At 36.0% G+C, this 24059-nt stretch overlaps 1 protein-coding gene across 1 annotated transcript in view; it reads left to right on the top strand.

Annotated features, from left to right (window-relative positions):
• The first annotated feature begins 1144 nt into the window (after positions 1-1144).
• DENND4C (DENN domain containing 4C) overlaps positions 1145-24059 on the top strand; it is a 63852-nt gene continuing 40937 nt past the window's right edge. Inside the window, exons 1-3 of the mRNA XM_088538349.1 lie at positions 1145-1275; positions 16265-16583; positions 23669-23921. Of these exons, the coding sequence (XP_088394475.1) occupies positions 16282-16583; positions 23669-23921 (555 nt within the window). The 5' untranslated portion in view covers positions 1145-1275; positions 16265-16281. The remainder of the gene's footprint in view (positions 1276-16264; positions 16584-23668; positions 23922-24059) is intronic.

Genomic DNA, 24059 nt, shown 5'->3' with positions numbered 1-24059 from the left:
TGTGAAGTCTCCAATTCTCTAGTGTCAGGCATATGTAATACTACTGGTGTGAAATCAATCCTTGTTTATCCTAGCTGAGGGAAATCTCGTGAAGACTGTATCAATGAACAAGACTCACAAGACACATAGTATCACACTGAAATCTTTCAATAAGACTTCAATAGATAGCACATTAATTCTGGCACTGCCACGCTGCAAAATAATAACAACAAAATAAGGCTCAGCCCTTAACTGAAACGATGCAGCAGCTTTAAAATAAAATCACATGAACAATTTTGATCTCTAATACTTTTCCTGTTGAAGTATTTGAAATATAGTGGAAATAATTGAAAACTATTCTATGATTCTATGATAATTGAAAATTAAGTGCCAAAACTTGTTCAAATTACAGAGGGCATTAACTGTATCATATTTATTCAGCACATAATTACAGCATTCTGCCCCAGCGTTCAAGCGACCCTGCAGATGGGAACACATTTCCAGTGTCTGACGGCAGACCTCAGCATTAAGCCTTAGGATCTTAATGCATGAATGCGAAGTTTGCTTGACCAGGCTGTTGCATAAATAACCTTAGACTTGTCAAGCTCCAAATGCCGACAATGCCTAGGGTGTTAGTAACGTGAGATGCAGGAAGCCTACCGAGACATTCACCGCTTAGCGGCTCAGGTAACGATCTATCCTGCTGTGCGTTGGATGATCACGTTAAACCTTTACAAAAGCCGTTCTCGCTGCGGCGTGTGTTAGCTCCAACAGAGCAGCCTTCCAACCGCTCTTCGGAACGGGCACGTGCAGGGATGGGAAGCCGCAGCCCTGCTGTAGGACCCGGCCCCGCGGCTCGGGCACCTCAGCCCCCGGGGGCAGCGGCTTGCGGCCCTCCTCGGCGGGCGCCTACCTGCGCTGCGCTGCGCTGCCCGCCCGCGCCTCGCTGCGCGGCGGCGGCGCCGCTAGAACGGCCAACGGTCGCGGCGGCCGCGCCCCGTGACGCCGCCAACGGCTCCGCGCGGCCGTTGCGCGCGCGCCCCCTGGCCGCCTCCGCCGCGCTGCGCAGCGCGGAGCTGCCCCGGCCCCGGCCCCGGCCCCAGCCCCTGGCCCTGCCGCCTCCTTTCGGGGCGGGTCCTGGAGCCGCCTGTGGGCGTCTGCGAGGGAGAAAGTAACATGGTGGCTGCTTCCTGCTGAGGCAGGAGCGGCGGCTCCGGCTGCTCCCCAGGCGCGCGGAGACGGTGCCGTGCGGCGGCGGCGCGCCCGGCCGCGGGGCGCTGGCAGAGGTGGCGGCAGGTGAGCGGCCGCGGAGGGGCCTGACAGGCGGGCGGCGGCGCCCGAGCTGCGCCGTGCCGCTCCCCCGGCGCCCGCCCCGCGCCCCGGCGGGGAGAGGCTGGCGCGGAGCGGGGCGCAGGGCGCTCTGGGCCGGCCCGTCCAGAGCCGCCGCGATCCCGCCGCGGGGGGACGAGTCCGCGGCTGCTCCCGTGGCCCGGGGCGCCTGGGAAGGGCTCGCACTTCCCCTGCTTCCTCCCTCCTTCCTTCCTTCTTTCCTTTCTCCCTTCTCTTCCCTTCCCCCGTGGCGCTGCCAGCTGCTGGTCCCAGGGCAGGGGGCGCGGCGGCGTTCTTTTATGTTATTTTTAAATTTTAATATTTATTACCCCCGTTTCTGCGTTCCGTCCCGCCCCCTCCTCCCCCCGTCGCCGCTGTAGTGCCTCCCCGCTCGGGCAGGTGACGGCGCCGCAGGTGAGTCGCTGGGCGCCTCCCGCCTCCGATTCTCCATTTTATTTTATTTTTTTTTCCTCCCTTTTCACGTGCCAGCTCCGCCCCTCGCTGCCTGCGTCAGTGCGCTTAACCTCTGCTGGGAAGGAGGCAAGGCGAAGCCCTCGAGCCCCTTCCACCCCCTGCCGCGGTAACCATTGCTAACAGTCACGCCGGGCTGGGGGGGCTGGCCGTGCCGGCAGAACCTCGTATAACCTTCAGATTACTTCTATATACTTCTATATTACTTCTACCTATATTGCTAGAACTATGACTTCTAATCAGCCTGTGCCATCATCCAGGGGTATCTGATAGAGATAGTCCCCAGTTGAGATAGGCTGGGGACGGCTGCGCAGCCACAGGGCCTGGTGATGCATTAGTGCCTTCTTGGCAGAAATTCTGCATGTGATACAAACCGATCATCGTGCCCTTCATAGTGCACATTGACATCTTCCTGAACGTCCCATACGCTGCTGACGCCGCACTCCCCCTAAAGCATCAAAAAAAAAAAAAAAAAAAAAAGGACACGGTTATATTAAATATAGATAAAATGCCGGCTCTGTAAAGACGTTCTGTAAATATGTTCTTGGTATAATGGTCTCTCCTGCTGCTGCCAGGAGTGGTTAATGAAGTATATTCCAAACATGGACTGTCTTACATGAAATAACTGGTAGTGGACTGATTTCAAATTTAATGCCAGAGGCCATGCTTGCAGATCTCCTGCATGAGGGCTTAGTTTGTAAACAAACAGCATGCTTGATCCTCTGACTTTTTTTTTTTTCTCTCTGAGCTGTGGTTTGTGTGGTTTCTAGGGGATTTTTTTTCCCTGCATCTGCTATATTTTCTTGGCTTACAGAGTATTTTTTACCATGCTAAACTTGAGCCTTCACTTGCATATATTAGTAAAAAGGTAATAATTTGCCTGTAATTGGGTATTTTCTTGTGTCTGTTAAGCATAAGATTTGTGGATATTTTTGAATCACTTTTAGCAGGTAGCATGTTAAAAGTTGAGGGAGTAAATTCTCCATTTTCTAGAGAAGAGAGTTACTTCATATGTGGAATATGCTCTTGAAACATTTCTTGATTGGTTTTGTGGTGCAGAGCCGTGATAATTAATCTCAAGTTACTAACCAAACTAGCATATTTTTTTCAAATACATAGTACAGTGAAATATGATTGTAAGTTTTGTTGTGTCTTTTTTTATGCTGACTGCTCATCCCATGAATATGAAATTCATTTATCTTGAAGAAATATGCAAATATTGGGTAGCCTAAATGACTTCAGATTTTTGTATTAAAAAGATTAGTAGCATGCATGTACACTAATTACTGTTTAGAATATCAAAAACCTGATTTGTTTGGGAAAATAAGATAGAAATTTCTTAAGTATCTATGGAAAAATATACTATTAAATTGACAGTTCTTTAACTTAATGTTGCGCTCTCTCATTAGCAAAATAAAAGTAATGACTTTTTTTTTTGGATCACACTTCACATAATGTTTTGTTTGAGTGTTTGAATCATCATAGACTGTATGTAGGATTGCTTTTGAAAGTAGTTTTTTGATAATTTCTTCTGATTTAAAGTGTTTTGCTCTCCGCTGTTTAAATCAAGCAAAACTAGGATTTTTTTTTGAATTCCCAATTGGAGCAGCAGTGCTATCTATTCTTAAAATAGAGTGCTCAAAAGGGTAGCTTTTTAAACTTAGTTCTTTCTAAGGTCTTTTTTTGAACTTTATCTATTATTATAGTTGGAAGAGAGCCATGATGTGCCTTTTTTCCCTTCTTTTGGACAACTAAGATCTGAGCTTTGACAGACACATCTATGTTTGCTTAAAATAATAAATGAATAAACTGTCAGTAGAATGAGCTGGGGAAGGTACTAATGACAAAGTCATAACAGGAGGAGAAGATAGTATTTTTGACTTTTATGTAAGATGGTAAGTCCCTTATAAAGCTTTTTGATACATTTCAATGACAGCCATAGGAAGAGGGAACTTTTTTTTTCTTTTTTCTTGTGTAAAAACTACTTAGCATGTTTTGTGGTGTTTTTATTCATCTTGTAGTAGTATCTCCTTTTTTTATTTAATTTTCTGAGTGAGCACGCCCTACAAAAAAAGGCTAGTGAACCTTCTAAATCTAGCATCATTAGTATCTTTTTAGAAGTCTGTCTACTGGGATTTTTTTAAAAAACTTCCTTCTTCCTTTTGTCATCCCAAAGAACAGATTATCTTCAGAATACCATTTTCACGAATACCATTCATTTTTGAATAAATGCTGGATAGTATTTAAAATGCTGATGATTTTGGGGTAGGGAAACACTAAAATACTTTACAGGGATCATAATCATTTTGTTTGCTTTCCCCATGACTGGCCAGGTGTTCGTTTGCCAGATTAATACTTGCTTAAATTTGTAAATTGAGAATCCATTTGCTTTCTGAGCTGTATTGTACAGCATGAGTCTTGATTTCCTCTTATAGTGCTTCTTAGAAGCTATAAATTGAAGCTTTGGGCTTCAATTGAGCTTTGATCTACTTTGCAGCTTCTAACTTGCTGCAAAAACCATCCCTCTTGCCAAGTCTAATATTGAACATAGTGTGTTGCCTTCAGTAATGCAGGAATATGATGATATTTCTTTCCTGAAAGATGAAAAACAGAAAAATTTTGTTGACTACATACTCAAAGAGTAGTAGTGACAGTAATTTGTTTCTGTGGGTTTGTTGAGTTAAAAGTTACAACTTTGACCTTTGTGCAAATAGCTTTTAGAAGCTAAATGAGTCGGTTGAGAATGGTTCAAGATTCTGGCAGACTGTGGCTGTTACCTATCCAGTTATGCTTGTGACTAGTGCAATCCAAAGTGCAATAAGGCAGAAAGATGTGTCTTGATTAGCATTTTACTGTATTCTGTTTCTTGCCATTTACAGTTTCCATTAGGATATAAAGGTGGTCTGATGTTTAATGATGTTTTATGTATTGTAGCTTAAGAGTTTTCAGAATAGCAAAGGTTTTAATAATGTTCTTTGTTTATACATGTGACTTCTTGTTTTCACTTTTTTTCTTTAAAAGCAGCAAACCCAAGGTTACTAATTGAGAGAACAATAAAAATATACCTATAATTTATTCTCTAAAGACTTTCTGCACATCATTAATGTCATAGCTTTCATTTTAACTAATACAGCTAGCCAGTCTTGCCCTACTCTGCTTTTATCTTCACATTTTGTCAAACTCTAGTTTCTTTCCATTGCTCCAAAAACTCACTATAGAGACTTGATGCTTTTTATGCATGCACCAAAAGTCTGCTTTTTTTTTCTCTCCTGTCTAAAAGATGTTATAATAGTGTAAATTAGGAATTGACTTGCAAATTAAGCTGTTCAGCTCTGACTGAAAAAATGAATTTACAATTCCAAGCTTCCAAAATAGTAGAAGCTTTCTTCCTCTTCAGATGAAAATATTTTGTGGCGGTGAATATATTGCACTTCTGCTACAAAATTAAACTATTCTTCAAGACATGAGAGTAAGCCTTATGTTCTTGCTATCTCCCAGGACCTAAACATTTCAGGGATGGCTTTTTCCTTTCTAATTAATTAGAACCTTTAATCAGTAATGCTTAAACTGAAGTCAAGCCACGAGTATGTTCTTTAGTGCTCCTCTTCCTCTTTCCAAGTCTTTCATGATGAGGCATTGCGTGACTGATGACTCTTATTTATGTATGTATGTATTTATTTATTTCCCTTGCTAAGCATCCCAATATTGCTATTCCTGCTTTCCTGCTATCACATAGTATGACTCCAACCTTTTTTTTTTTTTTTTTTTTCTTTTTCTTTTTGTCTTACTCCTCAATCTCCCTGTTTTGGGAAAGAAACCAGACACCCTGTAAGATGAGAAATCTAGCATAGGTAGAAATCTTGTGAGTAAGATATCCTCTAACCTCATTTTTACAATGTGTAAAGTATGTCTTTTGGCTTCCTTAATGGCAAATAATAATTGGTAAATCATCAGGTTTTATGCTTTTTGGGGAAATATTTGTTTGCCATAAGTAGTTAAGGAGATCAGTAGCTAGGGATAAAAAGACATTCTATATATGTACAACTTGTTTTTGTTGTGTCTGTTCTGCCTATGTCTTTGTTTGCAATCTTGTTGCACATTTTTTGGGGTCATTATCAGATTGTATGCACCTCTCTGAAGAGATTTTTGTGTGTGTGTGTATACTACCTATTGTGGTGCAGTTCTTTTAGGAATAAGCCAAATGTACGATGTTCTTGATAGTTGAGAAAAGATTTTGCTCGGGAATGGGTTAGATCAAATAGAAAAAATACACAGGGCAACCCATGCATCCTTTAAAAGGCAGTGTAATTTCAAACTGATATTGCCATTCTGTTTCTAACATTTGTTGTGCAGCACTTCTGTGTAAGATAATTTAATATAAAAGCCTTAAGTTCTCTTCTCTTGAGTCACTCACCACACATATAATAAATTGAACTATTGCATTACTAGTCAACTTACAGAGTACAAATCCTGTCATACAGTATATATCTTTTTTTCTGTAGACTTCCTCTTTTTTTTTCAATAATATTTTAGGTTAATGGTGTATTTCAAAAACCTCTGCTTAATAAACTTTCTGGTCAGATTCTTCTAAAAATTAAGCAGTCTTATCTGTAAATCACTTTTCTTCCTGGCTATATTAATGAACAGATGATGCACAATCTGAGAAGAGAAACTTTGTCTTTCAAGTGTCTAATTATCTCTACTTTTTTTTTTCTTTTGTAAAAAAACTTTTGCTTAACAGGCACACTTGTTTGGTTTACAGAATTCTTTTATAGCATTAAGATGTTTATGGCGCAAGTAAAATACCACTCAGACCTGAAATGCAGCTTACAATATCAATGTTTAAGACTGATTAAATCAGTATTAATATTAATAAATAAATATTTAATACAACTGTTAACAACCATGAAGAATATTTTAAATGGAAAGAGGAGTGCAAGAATTAATTATGACAAAAATTGATTTTGCAAATAATGAAAGTGATAACAATATGAGGAGCACAACAATGTTAAAAAGTAAATTCAGCTCACTCTTTGATTTCTTCTTGTACAATAGAAAATTTGGCTTAATGCTCAACTTTGCTTTGGAGTTTTATCACACATAAGTATTAAGTTCACTGGTATGTTGTTTCTCCACATTTTTAGGCAAATGTGTTAGATTTGGTAGTAATATTGGTTGAAATTTTTGACAAGATTAGCTTTTCTACCTTGATCAATGTTTATATTTAACTAAGCTTCTTATTTCTTTTACTGTTTTAAATATGTGTATTTGATCCCAGAAAGTCAAGTTTCCGTTAAATATTTTGTCTTAGAACCACACCAAATTAATGCAGCATGGATTTATTTTTGGGGGACACATGTGGATGAGACTATTATGAGAATAGACAAAAATCCTTCCTATCTGGTAAATGATAAACTAATTGATACAGAAAATCTCAGGCTTGCAATAATTTGACAATTTTTGACTTTATAGCTTGAGGAAGACAGTACTTACAGAGATAAATATTTGGTAGCTATCATCTAATATAATCTTTGTTCCAAGATGTTTCTATTTTCTTCACATTTTTATACAACACACTCTTAGGTTGATACTCCTATGAATTCACATTCCACATACATTCAGAAGACTGGAGTATAACCTTTGGTGGATACTCTGTTCATTGAATGCGCATTCTGGAAGATAAGTGACATAAGTGAGCAAAAGGATTGATTCCCTAGGGCTTTCAAGGAATGTAAGCATAAGTATCTTTAAATATTTTGTAGAATTCTAGAAGAATTACCTCTGTGAGTACAGACTTGAGCAACGTTTTTGTATTTGTTGTGGAGCAAGAGTTTCAGTCATAACACGTAATGTGATTGACAAACTTTGCTATTTCTGACATACACATAATTATTGGCTTCTGTGAAGGCTTTTCCCTTCTCCTATTTTTAATATTAGTATTTCAAGAAGCATATGATTGTATTGCAGATGGCTAACAAAAGTAAATTCGAAGCATTGATTCTGAGATCTGGTAAATCTGTTATTATAGATTCTGGCAGTATAATTTCAATGCTAATACTTAACCAATTTAGTGCTTGGTAGAGAGGACAGCAATCAAGAAGGCTCTTGCTCTTAAATGTGTACAGTTTACTTCAGGTAACTTCGAAATGAAACTTTTTTTTTTCCTCTCCTTTCTCTTTACTCCCTGAAAATCAAAACAAAGTCCAGCCCCTCCTTCTCCAAAGAACACCAAAAAATCATTTTGGAAATTTGGGCTCTCGGAGGGCGTTTAAGCACTGGGCTGTTATCTCTTGACTTTTTCCTTACAGTTTTATTTTTGTTTCAGGCTACTATATTTGGCTTTGCTCCAGTAGTTTCCAATTACAGAAAGAGTTCTCTCGCAAAGAATGTTTCCAGGGCTGCAGATGTTTCGCTCATTACATAATAGTGAACTTGGCTACTTGGCTAACATTTAAAGTTTGCAACTGAGGCAGTAAATGCAGTCTATAAAGTACTACTTTTGCTCTGAGAACTTTTTTTTTTTTTCATACTTTTGGGCTATTTTCTTTCCAATTCTGGAAAATAATTGTCATCTTTTATCATGTGAAGGAACAGTTTGGGTATAACGCTAATGAAGCAAGGTGAAACTGGCTTACTATGTAAATAAATATAGCTGAATTATTTGGTGATCATCATTCTTCCCTTCTCACATCTTTTCCAACACTATTTTCTGTCTTTGGCAATAGAACTTCTTCGTTTCATTGTATCAAACATTCCTTCATTATTTCTAACTCCTTTTTCTTTAGTCTCTGTAATCACTTCCAAATTTATTTTTGGCTTTACCTATCTGTAGCCACTGAACTTTTATGCCATTGAACAGTATGAAATTACTGTACAGTATAAAACACAAACTGTTTGATAGAGAGAGGAGAGACTGGAATAGGTTTTATTTCCCTGGACTGTTTTATCCTTCTGGAATTTGAGGGACATTTTGAACTGTAGAATCTATTAATCTTTTAGTCTAAGAGCCTGCTAAGTCTCTTAAGTGATATTTTCAATCAGCTGTAGTTCATAAATAGCTGTTCCAACCACTACTGCAAAACTTTGCTTTTGAAAGTTTTGTTGATTTGATGCAACCATTTATGCCACTGCATTATTGCCTCATTCTGCAGCTATCGTAACTGGATTTTCTGGCAATCTGAAAAAATGGAAAGACAAATGCATGAGTTAATTATGACAAAAATGGATTTTGCAAATAGTAAAGGTAAAACATTATGAAGAGCTTTAAAACCATAAGAATAATATGACTAAAAACACAGTTCTGCTTTAAGACAGAACCTTGCATTAAATTAATACATTACTTTTTGTGTATTTTAAACTAGTAGTCTAGTTACAAAAGTAGTACAAACATTACATGCAATAGTTGCTTCTGTACTTTGGCCTTGTATTTACATTTGATTTTTGTGAACTACCATATAAAATGCTTAAGTATTCAACCTTATTTTATATATATATATATATATATATATATATATATATATATATATATATGGATATTTTGCTGTCAGCTACAGTGATTTAGCTTCTTTTAAGATATCTTTGAAGGCATTTGCAGATCTCCCCTCCTTTCCCCCCATTTTCAGTCTTAATATTGATACCAGTTTAGTATGCTGGTTTTTTGATCATATATTTCAACTCTATAATATGTATGTTAAATACGGCTTTTAGTTTGGGTCATGGATGTTTCCAAAGTGACTCATGTAAAATGTTCATTGACAGCTGTGGTAAGAACTGCATAAATAAAGGTTCTTCTATACAGCAATAAGAAAGATTGATCTTCCACTCCCAACCTTCACTTCATCAGTGATGTAACTTATTCTCAGCATGAGATACAAAACCAGTATGTTGAATAGAGAGCTAGGACCAAATTTCTCTACCTCCTCTACCACAGCAATGAGCCTTTCTGCATTTCTAGAAAGGTTAAACAAACTTTTCCTCCTCTTTCCCTCTTATGGTTAGTCTATTGCAAATAATGGAGAAGTTATGTGTATAAAGGCATAGCTGCGTTGGTTTTTATGTTCTGTATGGGGACCAGGGTTGGCTGCAGTAAAGCCTGTGTTAGAGACTCTGTAAGTTTTACCTACCTCGGTGTTCAGAAAATACAATAATGCTTGCTTTACTTGATAAACTTGCTGGCTGCAGTTCAAGTGTTGCAGATGACTTCCTGAAACAGTTTTGTATCCATCTAGTGGAAACTTTGAGTTTTGAATTAATTTATGAAATACAGTGTCTTTCCTAGTGATCAGGCCAGTTTATTTTAGGAATAAATAAATATTAAAAAAGAGCGTATGTTATTTTTTCTTTCAATTAGGTTACTGCCAATAGACAGGGTAATTCAATTCTAAAACAAAACATTTATTTGGAATTCCTGAATTTTGTTTATCATTTACATCATGGAAAAATTTTAACTCTATCACCTTATTACAGAACAGATAGGTGTTGAAGTCTTTATTCAGTCAGTAGTAAGATTTTTACTTGCCATGCAGTCTAGTTCAAGAACTATTCTCTGTTATAGGGATAATGTCCCATCTTTTACAAGTGCATCAGTTATTTCTGTATGCACGCTGCCACTTGGTAATTTCCATTGTCGTTGTGGTCATGAGCAGAATTAAAAAAGAAAATGAAAGTCAACTTTGTAGGTTTGTAGATTGCAAAGTCATGGGTTATTCATTAATTACTTGTAGAAAACCTTTAAAATGTCATTTCTGTGACCATGTGCTCATCAGTATTTTCAGTTATTTAGGTAGTTTGGACCTTGAGGACGTTGCAAATGGACTGAAAAAAAAAACTTTGTAGCTTAAATGTTGTTATTTATGACTTAGAATTAAAACTTTGGATTTAGGGTCAGGAAAATGTTAGTTCCAACTCTTCAGGGGGGTTGTGAAGGAAAAGGTTACAAGAAAGACATTATCTTAAAAACAAACCTTGAAGTCATTTTTTTTCTCAGAGAAAGTAGAGTACAATGTATAATAAAACCATAAGACTATTGGTAGCATAAACCTTTTTCAGTTGTGAGGAGATTTTTTTTAAAAACTTATTTTTTTCTTTAACTCTAAAAGGTTGTTGCTCCCTGTTCCTTATGTATGAAATGTGCATGTTTTTACTTTGGAGTGATTGCATATGCACAAGTTACAATGAACAGCTTCTTAGTAATGGCATGCATAAACATGACATCTGTATGTGAATTATCAAATTTGTCTTTTGTACCAAACATTATTTCTCACTTCTGGCTGATTTTTGCAGTTTTGTGCAGCTTAAGTTTCCCTTTGTCAGCTTGCCAAAAGTGTGTATCCATGTTCCATTTACTTCTAGATTGATGCTGGCCTCCCAAATCCAATTTATCACTAAAATATTTTTAGGTTTAGAGCAGGTCAGCATCTGGACTTCTAAACTTCAGTTATTTAATCATCTCTTCAGAAAGATTTTATATATGTGCCATGACTTACTAGGAATTAAAGTGTTGTAGTAAATGTAAATCTCTTAAAAAGTTGTCTCATGTCTCTACCAAGATTAAAGGTCCTGGTAATGGGTTGGGTTTTGTTGTTTGTTTGTTTTTCTTTTTATTTTGTTGTTAATCAACCATCTTGTTTTTGGGTAGGTCTAAACTATGCATTAGAGATTGGTTCAGAAATGACATAGTCATTTTGGATTCAATATGCTAGACCCACACATATGGGAACATGGCAATGTAGTAGTAGAAGTTTGATCTCAAAAATAAAATAGCTGCAGTGCTGCGTTTCTGTTTACAGTCTAAACAGCAGGGCTTAACTGAAGTAAAATATTAGGCTTTCATGGGTGTTTGTCGTTCTTAAATTACTGCTGCACCTGCTCTCTATTTGGTGTGAACTTGGGTTTGGTTGTGGTGGTGTCTGAGATATATTTTAAATACTTTCTGAAATACCTGGAAGACCTTTGAGTCACACGTTGCTCTTGCCAGATCTCCTGGTTCCATTTCCGAGAAACTTTAACAATGTTGTTAGAAATTATTGAGATTGACCTCAGTTAATAGCACCTAGAAGCAATCCAGACATAAGTCATAAAACAAAATTTTCTTTCAAAGAATACTGTCTTAAGTTAACTTAAAGCACTGAAATAAAAGGCTCGTCTTCTGCTCTTTGATGCCATAAATAGCTAAAATTCTTTGCACATGAGCTTCATGTATGTTCTGTCAGCAGCTTTCTGATATTAAACAGTATTTGTAGGACACAAATTTCTAAGAAATTCAAGGCATTTGAATATGAATTCTGAAAATACTCTCTTTTTTAATACTGCTATTATTATTATTATCATCATCAAGAGGAGCAGGCATGTTCTTTCTGTCATTTCAAGCTCAAGAATTTAAGTATTGCTTAGAGTCTTTCTGTGAAGAATTCTCAAGGCAACATTACCTGACTGCAGGTAGCAGGCACAATAGAAAACCAAATGGTGGTATTAATGAATTAAATTCAGAAGAGTTACACGACAGTGAATGCAGGTGCTAACCTGTTATTATAAATACTATTACTCAGAACATTATGGGTTATTGAATTAAACTTCCCCCAAAGAATGATTATTGGAAAAGTCTCCCTTTTCTGTATTTTGTAGGTAGCACAGAGTACAACTTTTATACAGGAACAGAAGCTTTCAGCTGATGATCTCTGTAAATGAAGGCTGAGAACTTTAAATCCTCTGGTAATCATTTTGTGATTGAAAAGCTTATAATTTTGTAATATAGGAAATATGGTTGTGTTACAAGTACTGTAGTCACCTTCGTTTCATAGTAGCTGCTTGTAACTTGTGCTCACATATTTTTTTCCTTCTCTTTGCAAGAAAATTACTCTGTGTGGTGGTTCTAGCTAACTGAAAATACAGGTAATTGCAGTTGAGCTGTATTGGAAGAAAAATCTAACTGATTATTCAGAGAGCAGTCAATTAAATCTGAGGCAATTTCTGTTTGTATTTCGGTGGTCATAATAATGGAAAACTTCTCTAAAAGAAAATTTCACTATAAAAAATATGTCCTTAAGAAAGAGATCTGATCTATATTAAATTGAGCCTTTCTCTTTTTTTGATGGAACATCATGGAAGCATGGTAAAAATTATGTTGCAGTTATGCAAAAGACATGAGAAGTCAAACTTAAATGGGCCATTGGAGAGGAATAGCTAAACACTTTTCTATGTTTTCTGGTGTTTTGTAGTGCATGAAGATGATAAACATTTATTGCTAAATGTATATTCAGTTCTTGACTTAAATGCATTTAAGAAGTGGTTAACTGAACAGTTGAACATCCTATTTTTATTTGTTTATGTGACTATGGTGTAATTTACAGCTGTCTGTTTACAATACTTGTGCATTAAAGAAGAAAACTATGGCTAAATTAACAGTTATTACTTTCAAGTGTCTATTAGGAGGTCCCATTGATAGAACAGAAAAATAAATCCTTGAAGAGCTGAGTAATACTTGCTTGATACCTTACTTCGCTTATCCTTGTGGCAGAACTGTTTGAAGGGACTCAGAACATTTTGAAAAAGACTCCTAATGTTGTGCTGACATATGAGGCTCATGTGCCAAGTTTCTCAGCTGCATTGTCTTGTGACTCTGACTTTTCTCTGCCACATACTACACAGAGTTTCCATAGCTAAAAAAATATAAAATCAGAACAAAAAGGGTATGCTCTTTTGTAACCAATTGCTACAGCTTTTTTGGCCCCCAGTGGTGAAAACTTGGTAGGGGATTCTATTTGTTCTTTCTAAATTTTTGGATTTAATTTTTTAAATTATTTTCTTTTCCCTCTTCTTTTGCATACTCAGGAAAGCTAGACTATCACTTTTAGAAATGTTTTAAGAGGTAACATTGCAGCGTGATGCTGACAACTACAACTGTGACTAAAAAAAGCTGTTTTGAGGCTTTTGATGTTTCTTGCTGTGTTAGTGTTTTATTTTGTACACTAACAATAAATGTGGGAAAGTGATTTTAGTATACTCACTGAGAGTGTATGATACTAAGCTGGCTGAACACGTTGCAAATAGTAAAGACCGGATCAGTTTAAAAATAGGTTTCAGCTTTAAAAGGCAAACTACTTTAGCTATTTTTGGAAGCATGTTCTGTAATTTGGTAGTATGTGTGTTTTATCTAATCCTTTCTAGAACATGGCATATAATATGGGTGTGCGTGTGTGTGTTTGCGGCTTTTTTTTTTTTTTTTTTAGTGTGGAAAGGACTGAAGTGCTTTGGGCCTTGCAGTTTTATGGTTAATGCAATGAAGCCAGTGCTGATGCTGCTGAAAGGGGCACACAGCTACTGCTTTTGTGCTGACACATTGAATCTCTGGAGAACTGCTCTGGATGAACAGTAAACAGGCCTTGCCAGGCTAGCACTTAGCCAGGGTTTTTCCTTGATCCAGTTCATTATATAGCCACACGGACTCTAGTTCTGCATTAAAAAAGTAATGTGGGAATAAGTAGTGGCAAAATGAGGAGGGACCATCTCCTTTAATGAAAGCAAAGATTTATATGAGATTAAATCAAATTCATAACCCTTAGTTATCCTTAAAGGGCTTATCACTAATGACATGTTTTTCACCACAGTATTTAAACAGAATCAACTGCAGGAAGTGCTGTAGTCAAAAGTCTTTCAGAAGTTTCACAAGGAATTACGGTTTTCAGGTCACTTTTTTATTCTTCCAAGAAGACTAGGTACCAAACACCTGACAAAAGCCAACAAACATTGTTGTATCTGTGAATAGAAGACCTGTATATTTTATGACAGAAAACTCAGTCATGTAAAACTCAGTACTTTCTTGGGGAAGCCAGACATTTCCCAGGTTCTCTGTTTTCAGATTAACCTATAAAGCTGTTAGCCTAAAGGGTTTAGAGAATGCTGAAGTGATGTTGTGCAAATCACCACAGAAAAATATTGCTGAAGACTCTTGAAAGATGTAGGCTTTCTTCTTTCAAGATTAAAAGGGTTTGAGAAGTTATGTTCAGTGTTAATAACTCGAAAGTTGACGTGTTTGGACTAAAGGGTTTTACAGATTTGTGTGAATATAAGCATTTTGTGTCTTCCTTCTCCTTGCCTTCTCACTAGAAGAAACTGCAGCATGGTTTTACAATGCTGTAGTTGCATAATCTTACATCAAAATTTATTCTAAGTCTGCTGGGTATGAATAACTGATGATAATTTTTCTTCAGCTGATTACTCAACGTTCTGATAGCAAGTTAGAAGTCTTGTGAAGTGCAGAGAGGTAAAATACCTTTTCAATATGACTTCAGTGAAAGCAGATAAGTGATAGAAGAGAAGATAGGTTGCAAAAAATAGTATTATACCTTCTTCCCCAAACCACTAATGTTTCTAAAGTTATCAGATTAGAGTATAATAAATACATGAAACTTCTCAATTTTAATTCACATGGTGTTGGGCTATACTCCTTTGTAGCTAAGATGTCTACAGCTGCAGCAGGGTTATGTTCAGAGGCAGAAACAAGACTTTTTTATTTTTGCTTAGATTTGTAATGCATCCAAAAGTTCTCAGGGCGGAAGCATGGGACCCAAAAGTAGGTAAATCCTACTTCCATGTAAGTGTAGAATATTGCTGTGGTTGTTTGATAACCTCTTTTCAAGTATCTCTCAAGAATCTTCAAGTCTCTCAAGAATCTTCAAGTCTCTCAGCTTTTGCAGGGATAGGAATTTCTTGAATTCCTATAGCTAGCGTTGCAGCTGTGATACTCAGGCAGAGTATTGACGGCTAATTTTGCTCTTAATATAAAATCTATTTCTCTACTTTAAAATCAGATTAGTGAACATTACTGAACAGGCTATTGGGAGAACAACTTTTTCCAGATTTGGAATGTGCAGCTGAGCAGTGATGTGTATTGCCTGATCAGCTGATGAGATGTGCTTTTCAGTGTGTTATTTTTGTAAACAGTTTCCAGATCTTACATTTGTCATTTACATGTCTCAAAATAAAAAGTCTAAAGCAAAATTGGTAAAATGTGCTGCAGGTAAACTGGCAAACATGTATTGTTAATTTTCTCCCTTCTATAGAAGTGTGATTCTGTAATCAGATTACTCAGAGCAATGGTAGTAAAACGTGGTTTTTGGTAAGACTTACTTGCATTAACTTATTTACTGTGAAGAATCTGGATAGTCTAATATCTTATGCAGAGATACCTTCTGTATCACTGGTGTGATAAGAGCTTTTTATTTTTTATCTCACTTAAAGATGGGTTGAAAACATTCTTGTTGTAAAATGTACTTGTGGTAGTAGAAGGGCAGTCAAATTCGTATGATGCAATATTATGAGCAGTAGAAATGAAAAGATTTGTTGTGGAATTGCCCTTGAATTTTCGTGAAATCTCTGCAAGTCTGTATTTTTATTTGTTTCTTTAAAGGCATTGAGTTGTACTAGTTGTTGAGTTGTTGAGTTTGACATGAAAGCAGAGTATTTGATTTCTCTTTGTTTTCCCCAGGAATTACTGACGTAACCATGATAGAAGATAAAGGTCCCCGAGTGGCTGACTATTTCGTAGTAGCAGGGCTCACTGATACAGATACCACATCTCTCCAGGACCAAGAAATAAGCCACAATGAAACAAAGCGGACAAAGCCAATTACAGACATTGCTGTGATAATTAAATCAGCTGGTGAGACGGTTCCAGAAGGATACACTTGTGTTGAAGCCACCCCTACAGCCCTTCAAGCAAACTTAAACTATGGGAGTCTTAAGAGTCCGGAGCTTTTTCTTTGTTACAAGAGAGGCTGGGACAAACCACCTCTTATTGATATCGGGTAAGATTTTTGTAACTATTCAGTTCATCCTTCAATAATAAGCTACTACTTTTCATAGACGATAGTGAAAAACAAGTATCAGGATACTTTAAAAAAGTATTTTCTTTGGAGCTGTATTGTCTATTGTGTTTAATATTCTCTTTCTGAAACAACTCAGGCAGAAAAAGTGGCAGTCTGCTATTAAAGCTTTCTTCTTAAAAAGAATGATAATGTTTAAAGTGATATAAGATATATATATATATATATATATTTATATAGTGGAGCAAATCAAATATGAGAAGTGTAGTTTTATGAAAGGCAAGAAGGAAAAGCACAGAATTAATGTATACAAATCGTGTAGTAGAAACCTGAAAATTAGGGGACAATAATGGTTACTTCATGGAAGTTATTTTAATGCTTAATATGAAAGGTACCACTTAATAATGGTAGGATATTGAATCAAAGTGCCTAAAGTTTATCCACTTACCTAGAATCCTGTAGTCTGTCTTACTGTCAGATCAGAGTATTTGCGAAGTTGCTTACAAATTCTGTCATGACTGGCTATAAATCCTGGATTGTGTAGGCTCTTGGCAACTCTAATGGTACTAGTATTTCATAAATCACAGCTTTTTGATGTCTGAAGCTTAGATTTCTACATGGTTCTTATTATGGTATTTAAATACTTAAATATATTTCATTCTGTTTCCTCACTGACGTCTATGGCACTTGTAAATGTTTTTGAAATAGTTGACATTTGATCTCTTGACTAGCCACTGATGGTTGGGCTATATTCTTTTAACCAGTAAGTCAAAACTATTTCATCATTCTTCAGAAACATTTGTAGATTCTTTTTGCTAAAGTCTAAAATAGACCATGCATAAGTCAGGGAACTATTTTATTTGTGTGAATACAGAACTGATTTTAGAGTAGGAAAAAAAAAAAGTGCTTAAATGGAAGAAAAAAAATGATTATTTTAGGTCTAAGATACTTTTTTTTTTTAAAAAAACAGATTGGTGTTTCAGAATTAATGCTTCCTTTGGGAAGTATTTGAGGCTGCTGCTTTTTTAATTCCTAAAGGTTGAAGAGATGAATTTTAAGTCTTAAGATTTCAATAAAAGGGAAGCGTTTTCTGTCTGAAATTTGTTGATTCATAACTCTGAAATCCAGACTAGCACCAAAGCTTATCTGAAAGTAATTAGACTTTTCCCCTGTTCATGCTGATTCATGCCAATGCTCCTATATTGAGTGCAACATGAGCAAAGTAAATTTTGGTGACTTCTGTGACTCTGTAAATAATGTTTTGGTGGAAGACAATGTAACTTAGGTGCTCAAAGTCAAATTAAAATTGTTGAAACTTTGTTATAAATATTTACTGTAGTTTCCATAGCTACTGTATTGAAAAATGGGAGCTTTTAGGGTAGTAAACTGCAGGGGAAAAAATTCAAAACTGTGTGGATGCGCATTATGAGTACTTGAAGTTCAGTGCTTGGTAAATGCAGATTGACAACCTGGACAGAGAAGTTGTGAACGAATTTTATGGCTTTTAAGATACTGCGTTTAGTGCAAGGACCAATATTGAAAGATCCCTCAAGATGCTGAGATGGTGAATGTTGTACTCTGTACTGCTGGATTATTGAGGTAATTACCATTACCTATGGTAATCCTTGCAGTACTATTGTACTGGATTGTCTAAATTGCCGCACACATCGCTGCTGTTCTCATTTGGGAAAGGACATGGCAGAATTCATTGTGAGGGATTTAGAAAAAGACAATGGAGCTTTAGGTGAGAGGAACTGCTGCAGTGGTGATAAATTGAGATGCATGGTTTTCCTTCCTTAATAATTAAGTAATAAAATGGGACTGGAGACATAAATATATTTATATCTAGACTGTGGGAAGTTAATTTCATTTTTAAGTAAAAGCATGTCAAGCGTAATGCCAGAATGGTAATTGTGCATATACTATGTAAATAACCTTTACTTTATTAATGCTAACTAAAAAATATAGTGTAACTGGGGAAAAATAGTAGTGAAATGTTAGCAATTAAATTAATTATATAAGATCTGTGCACCTACGTTCAAGTTGTATAATAAACCATGGTATAGCACATAGCTTTATTGTCTAAATTATTTTCTAATATTCTCCAGTAATGTCCTTTGTTTTTTAAAATAGTTTTCTTCTGTGTGTGATTGACATTGCAAGATTCCTGTAATGGGATCTGAACTTGTATGCAGTTCAGTATGCAGTTACTTATGTGACAAATTTCACTTCAAGTTTTAGCAGGAGGAAAATAAAGGAGGATGGGGATGGAATGAATCCTAAAAGTATGTGCTGAATTCTCTTGGTTTGTGGAAAGGACTTTGCCAGCACATATTTATATGCATGTCCTTCACAATTTTAGGAATTTAAGTGCTTGGATTATTTTCATAGAGAGCAGTAGATCCTGCTGTGCAACAAAATAGGAAAATAGTAGACTAACAAAAGTTTTCATGACAAATTCACTTTTAAAAAATATTGGTGAAAAGTATCATATTTGGCAAGTACCGTGCGTTTTATATTTACTTTTCACAGAAGAATTTCCTTCATGTGTTACAATTAACAAATTATAGCAGGCTTTTTTCTGTGAGAAATGATGCATGTGAACATGTTCCCCCTGCTGTTCCTGCTGTTTTGAAACTACATACAAAAGATTGTGAAAGCAAATTTTTGTGAATTTCTGTACATTCAAATGGAAGTGGAGTTGAGGCAAAAGATGTAGTATGCCAAGTATCTAATTTGAAAGCCTTTTTTTTTTTTTTTTTTTTTTTAAAGCAACCTTATGAGAAAGAATATTTTATCCTGATGGTAAAAAGTCGGTTGCTAAGTCAGCTCAAATGCCGGGTGGACATAGTAAATAAAGAAATACAGGAGTGTATACTTTGAAATGGTCTTATCCATAATCTTGTGATTATTGGTAAATGTGCTTGTGTGTGTATTTATATACAAGCATATATATCCTTCCAGGGCTATTTCATGGTAAAATGATTAAACAAATATTTATTAAACAGAGAGGGCTCTGGGGGAAGTGGAGGTCCTTTACTGATTATTTTCTACTGTTAGCTTCCTCATATTCTCTGTTTCTATATCCTCCACTCTTTCCTTCCCTATATGTTCTTAAGCTCATGTGTCTCTAAACTGCTAGTGTGACTTCCTACTGCACGCCCTCACTTGCATACACCTGGGCCACGTACAAGCTTCTGGATATTGCATTTGCTGTGGCATGCAATCTGCAAATTTCTAAAGGCTGTATCACCTGTATTTGTACTCGTACTGGTAGTGAGCGTTTGCTTTTTTAGCTGGAAGAATAAAGATTGATCCTCAGATGAGTACTCTCTAAGCTTCTTCACTTGCATGTAGCTATGAGATTAAGTATCTTAATTTTACAAGTCTGTAAATAAATACTATACATTGTACTACATCTTTTACAGATATTTTGCCAACATTCCAGAAATAGGGAGGAGGTGAGATTTGAGTTTTGTTTTGGTTTAGATGCAATATGACTCTGAAAAAAAATTCTCAGCTTCCATGTCTGTTTTTTTTTTTTTTTTCCACTTCAGTTATAAATATAGGGTAGTGATTTGTAACACTTAGTGTAGAAAAAAACTGAGTTTAGGCTGAGGATTTCCTTAAATTCATAGGAAAGAATGTGAGTCTTCTTGTGTCAAGCAGAATTCTTTTATTACTGAGCAGTGCAAATTTTACTTAACTTTCCTTGAACAAATAAGGAAATACTGATTTTCTTCAGTAGGATAGAATTTTTGGTTAGGGATTCTGTGCCAGGGGTGCATCTCATTCTGCAGCCTGTTTTCTGAAACTGCCTGTGGGAGTACTGAATTCAATATGAAGAGAAGCTGGAAGATACTCTGAATAGCCTGCATCTTCTGTGGTGCCCTGAAATTCACTGTGGCAATGGCAGTAGCATTTGAAATGGCTGAGGATAATATGAGAAAAATAGTCAATTGAATGTCTACATGAATAATAATGGTGGCATACCTGAATCCTCTCCCTTTGTTTAAGCCCATGTTTCTGCTCTCCCCTGTTGCTTAGTGTTGTATATTTGTTTTCTAATATTTGCATACTTCCTTCTCTTCCTTAGAGGGTGGAAGAGTTGTTGTAAAGAGCTATTTTGTGTAGGATTATATGAGGCAGAAATCCATCTGGGAATAGGGGAGGAATAAAAGTGGAGAGCAGACCCAAGTTATGCAAAGTTGCAACAGTCTGTTTTGAAATGGTTTCCAGAAGATCAGTCAAAAATATTAGTGTAAAGAAAACTCTGTATTTGCAAGAAGGCAGCATTTATCTTCTAAATACTGTTATCTGGTTTATGGAGGCATACCTTTAAATCCAGTAAAACTGGTCATGGGTGGAATTTACACACACAATATGAAACACCCTTTTGAAGAGATACTAGACGTATGTCTTGTATCTGGAAGAAACTGTAGATTTACAGTTTTATTGGGATGAAACTCCATTGAAGTCACTAACATATGTAGTAAATGAGATGTATTTAGGATTAGGGCCAAGACATAAACTTAGTAGTAGGAAACAAGTCTTATCCTGACCTGCTTGTTACTAATGAATATGAAGGCAGATATTGAGAAGTTGAAACAAGTACGAGCAAACTGCTTTCAGAATTTTGCATATACAGGATGTCAAGTAAAATATTCAGTATATGACTTCTTAATGTTTTGACCTGGATCAGTAAAATTCTGTTTTGAATGATCTGTTCTTGTTTTTCTTTCTTTTTCTTTTTGGTTTGTTTCTTTGTTTGTTTTCTGAATATCATTGTTAGGCATGAAATTGCAGATTGGTTTGTGCTTTTAATGAACCTCATGCTATTTTATGTGTGGGGATGGCAGGTTTGAAGGAGATCTTTTTTGCTTTTGAAGGGATTTTATTATTGCAGGCTTGAAAACTTGTCAATGCCTTCTGTCTCAGAAGTATTTATACAGCTAAATTTCTTGAATCTCCAAGTATCTCTCTGGGAATACTTACAAATACTTAAATTATGCTGCTGGCATTAACTAATAAATAGCTAATTATAAATACTCAAAAGCTGCCTGCTGAAAAATATTTCAGAAATAAATTTAATTTCTCTCTCAAAAAAATTAAAATGTGTATCATTGTAATAACATTGGAATTTAACAGATCAGTTTCCTGTGGAAGCTTTCTTTTCAGTTCATTCCGATTAATATAAGGCAGTGATGTGAGGAGCTTATGTAAGATCAGGTATTTATGCTGATGTCTTGATGAAGTGGCCTGACAGTTGCTTCCAGAGTTTTTTTTTTTTTTTTTTTTTTTAACTCCATGAAATAGATAACAAAACAAAGACAGAATGAATGTAAGATATTTTTTTTTTCTCCACAAGATATTTGACTTAGAACTTTCTGTAACAATATCTGTATTTTGCTCTTTTGAACAGTGTTACCGCCCTCTCGTTTAAATTTATCAACAGTGTGATGATAAGATATCATCTATAAGCAACTCAAATAATTACTGAAGGTTAGAAGGTTTTCCAAGAAGTAGCTGAATTAATGTACATGATGTCTGATAACTGCTTTCAGTTGGAAAATTCATGCAATTGCTTTGCTTTAATAAACTATTCCATGGTTTTATTTGAAAAGTGTTCCAAATACTATCACAAGTGATTCCTGGAGTCAGGATGAACAGTAATTTGTATATTTTGGTTTAAAGATGGCTGGTAGTCTTTTCATGAATTTTCATGGTATGTTGTTCTGAAATTACTTGGTCTGGAAAATGTTTTATTTTATATACTTGAATTTTTCAAATACATACCTACATAAATGACATATTAGTCCCAAATAGTTTGGAAAAATTAACTATATTTTTGTCTGCTTTTTTTTAAAAAAAAAAAAAAAAAAAAAAAAAACAGGGTTGGGAAACAGGTTGGAAGCTGCAGGGCACAATTCTTGAATAAATAAATAAATAAATAAATGCATTAATGCATTACCTTTATTCTAAATCTTCTTGTGCACTGTAAAGCTGTAAACTAATCTGAAAGTGGCAAGTATTATGTACATACTCTGAAGAATCAAGTAAATGGAATCATTACTTCTTTGGCTGTGGAAAGAAAGGTAGAGTCTTGCCCTATATGTGTGTATTTTAAGTCACACATGCTTTAAAATTAAAATTTGACCTCCATACTTGTTGTCATGATTCCATGGTTCTCTCCCAGTGCTTATATGTGTGGGAAGCTTTGGTGTGAGGATGTAACTCACTCAAGTGCTGTGGAGAATCTTACATATTTTTTCCTTTGTTTCGTTGTTTTTTTAATGCTCATTTGTTTTAATTGCTTTTGTAAGAATACAATGATCTAAGCAGCAATTTAGTAAAATGAAACATGAGACTTAGATGATTAAGAAAGCGGAAAATAGTGTAAATATATTTGCCATACAGGACTGTAAGAGGTGCTCTGCTTTCAAAGAATACAGAACAAGTAGTTACTGTTTCTACCCTTTCTGTGGAATATATATATTTTTTCTTTTTTTTCTTATGAACTGATATATAAACTAAGAGTATAAATCTTCATTGATTTGTTTCTCAAAAAATTTATCTACGGAATCTTCTGTTGTTCTCTTACCCCAAATATTATTTTTAAAAATAAGCTTAAAATGGTATTAATGATATTCTAGTGACAGAAATATTGGTAAGATGTGTCCAGTCCAGTTATAATGTGAGAAAGCTTTAAAGTTTATTTTAAATTTATAGTACAACATTTCTTCTGATCTGATAGTTGTGTATCTTTTTTGTGGTTTCATTTTCTTTTTTTTATGGTTATAATTCTTTCTTTTTTTTTCCCGCTGGTGTTTCTTTAGCAGGCATAAATATGTTAAAAGTCCTTTACTTCGTGGACATCCACAAGGACAAAATGTAAAACTCACCTTACAGTGGCGTAGTGACTTCATGCAAAGCCATTGGCTACTAGATAAGCTATTTCTGTGAATTTGCACGAGTAACGTTATATATTTGAATGTGCATAATATGTTGATGTTCTCTCTCTCTCTCTCTCTCTTCCTTTTTTTTTCCTCCCTCTCTGCTCTCTGCAGAGTTTTATATGAAGGGAAGGATCGTGTAATTTCAGGATGCGAAGTGATTCAAGCTACTCCTTATGGTCGTTGTGCCAATGTTAACAATAGTTCAGCTTCTTCTCAACGGATCTTTATCACTTACCGAAGGGCTCCTTCAGTACGGCCTCAGAATTCATTGGCAGTGACTGATATCTGTGTTATTGTTACCAGCAAAGGAGAAACCCCTCCTCATACCTTCTGCAAAGTTGATAAGAATTTAAATTGTGGCATGGTGAGAATTTAAGTTCGTCTTTTTGGGGGAAGGAGAAGGAAGGGGAAGAACCCAAAGCTCTGTGAACTTGCCAGCTCTGTGCTATACTGCTGTATCATAACTATTGCATTCCATATACTGTGCGAGGAACTTCTGTAG

This window comes from Tinamus guttatus, unplaced genomic scaffold, assembly GCF_059628265.1.
Source record: "Tinamus guttatus ecotype Peru unplaced genomic scaffold, ASM5962826v1 Tinamus_guttatus_pri_ptg001022l, whole genome shotgun sequence".
In the NCBI taxonomy this organism is placed as follows: domain Eukaryota; kingdom Metazoa; phylum Chordata; class Aves; order Tinamiformes; family Tinamidae; genus Tinamus; species Tinamus guttatus.
This window is presented reverse-complemented; position numbering and strand designations above follow the sequence as displayed.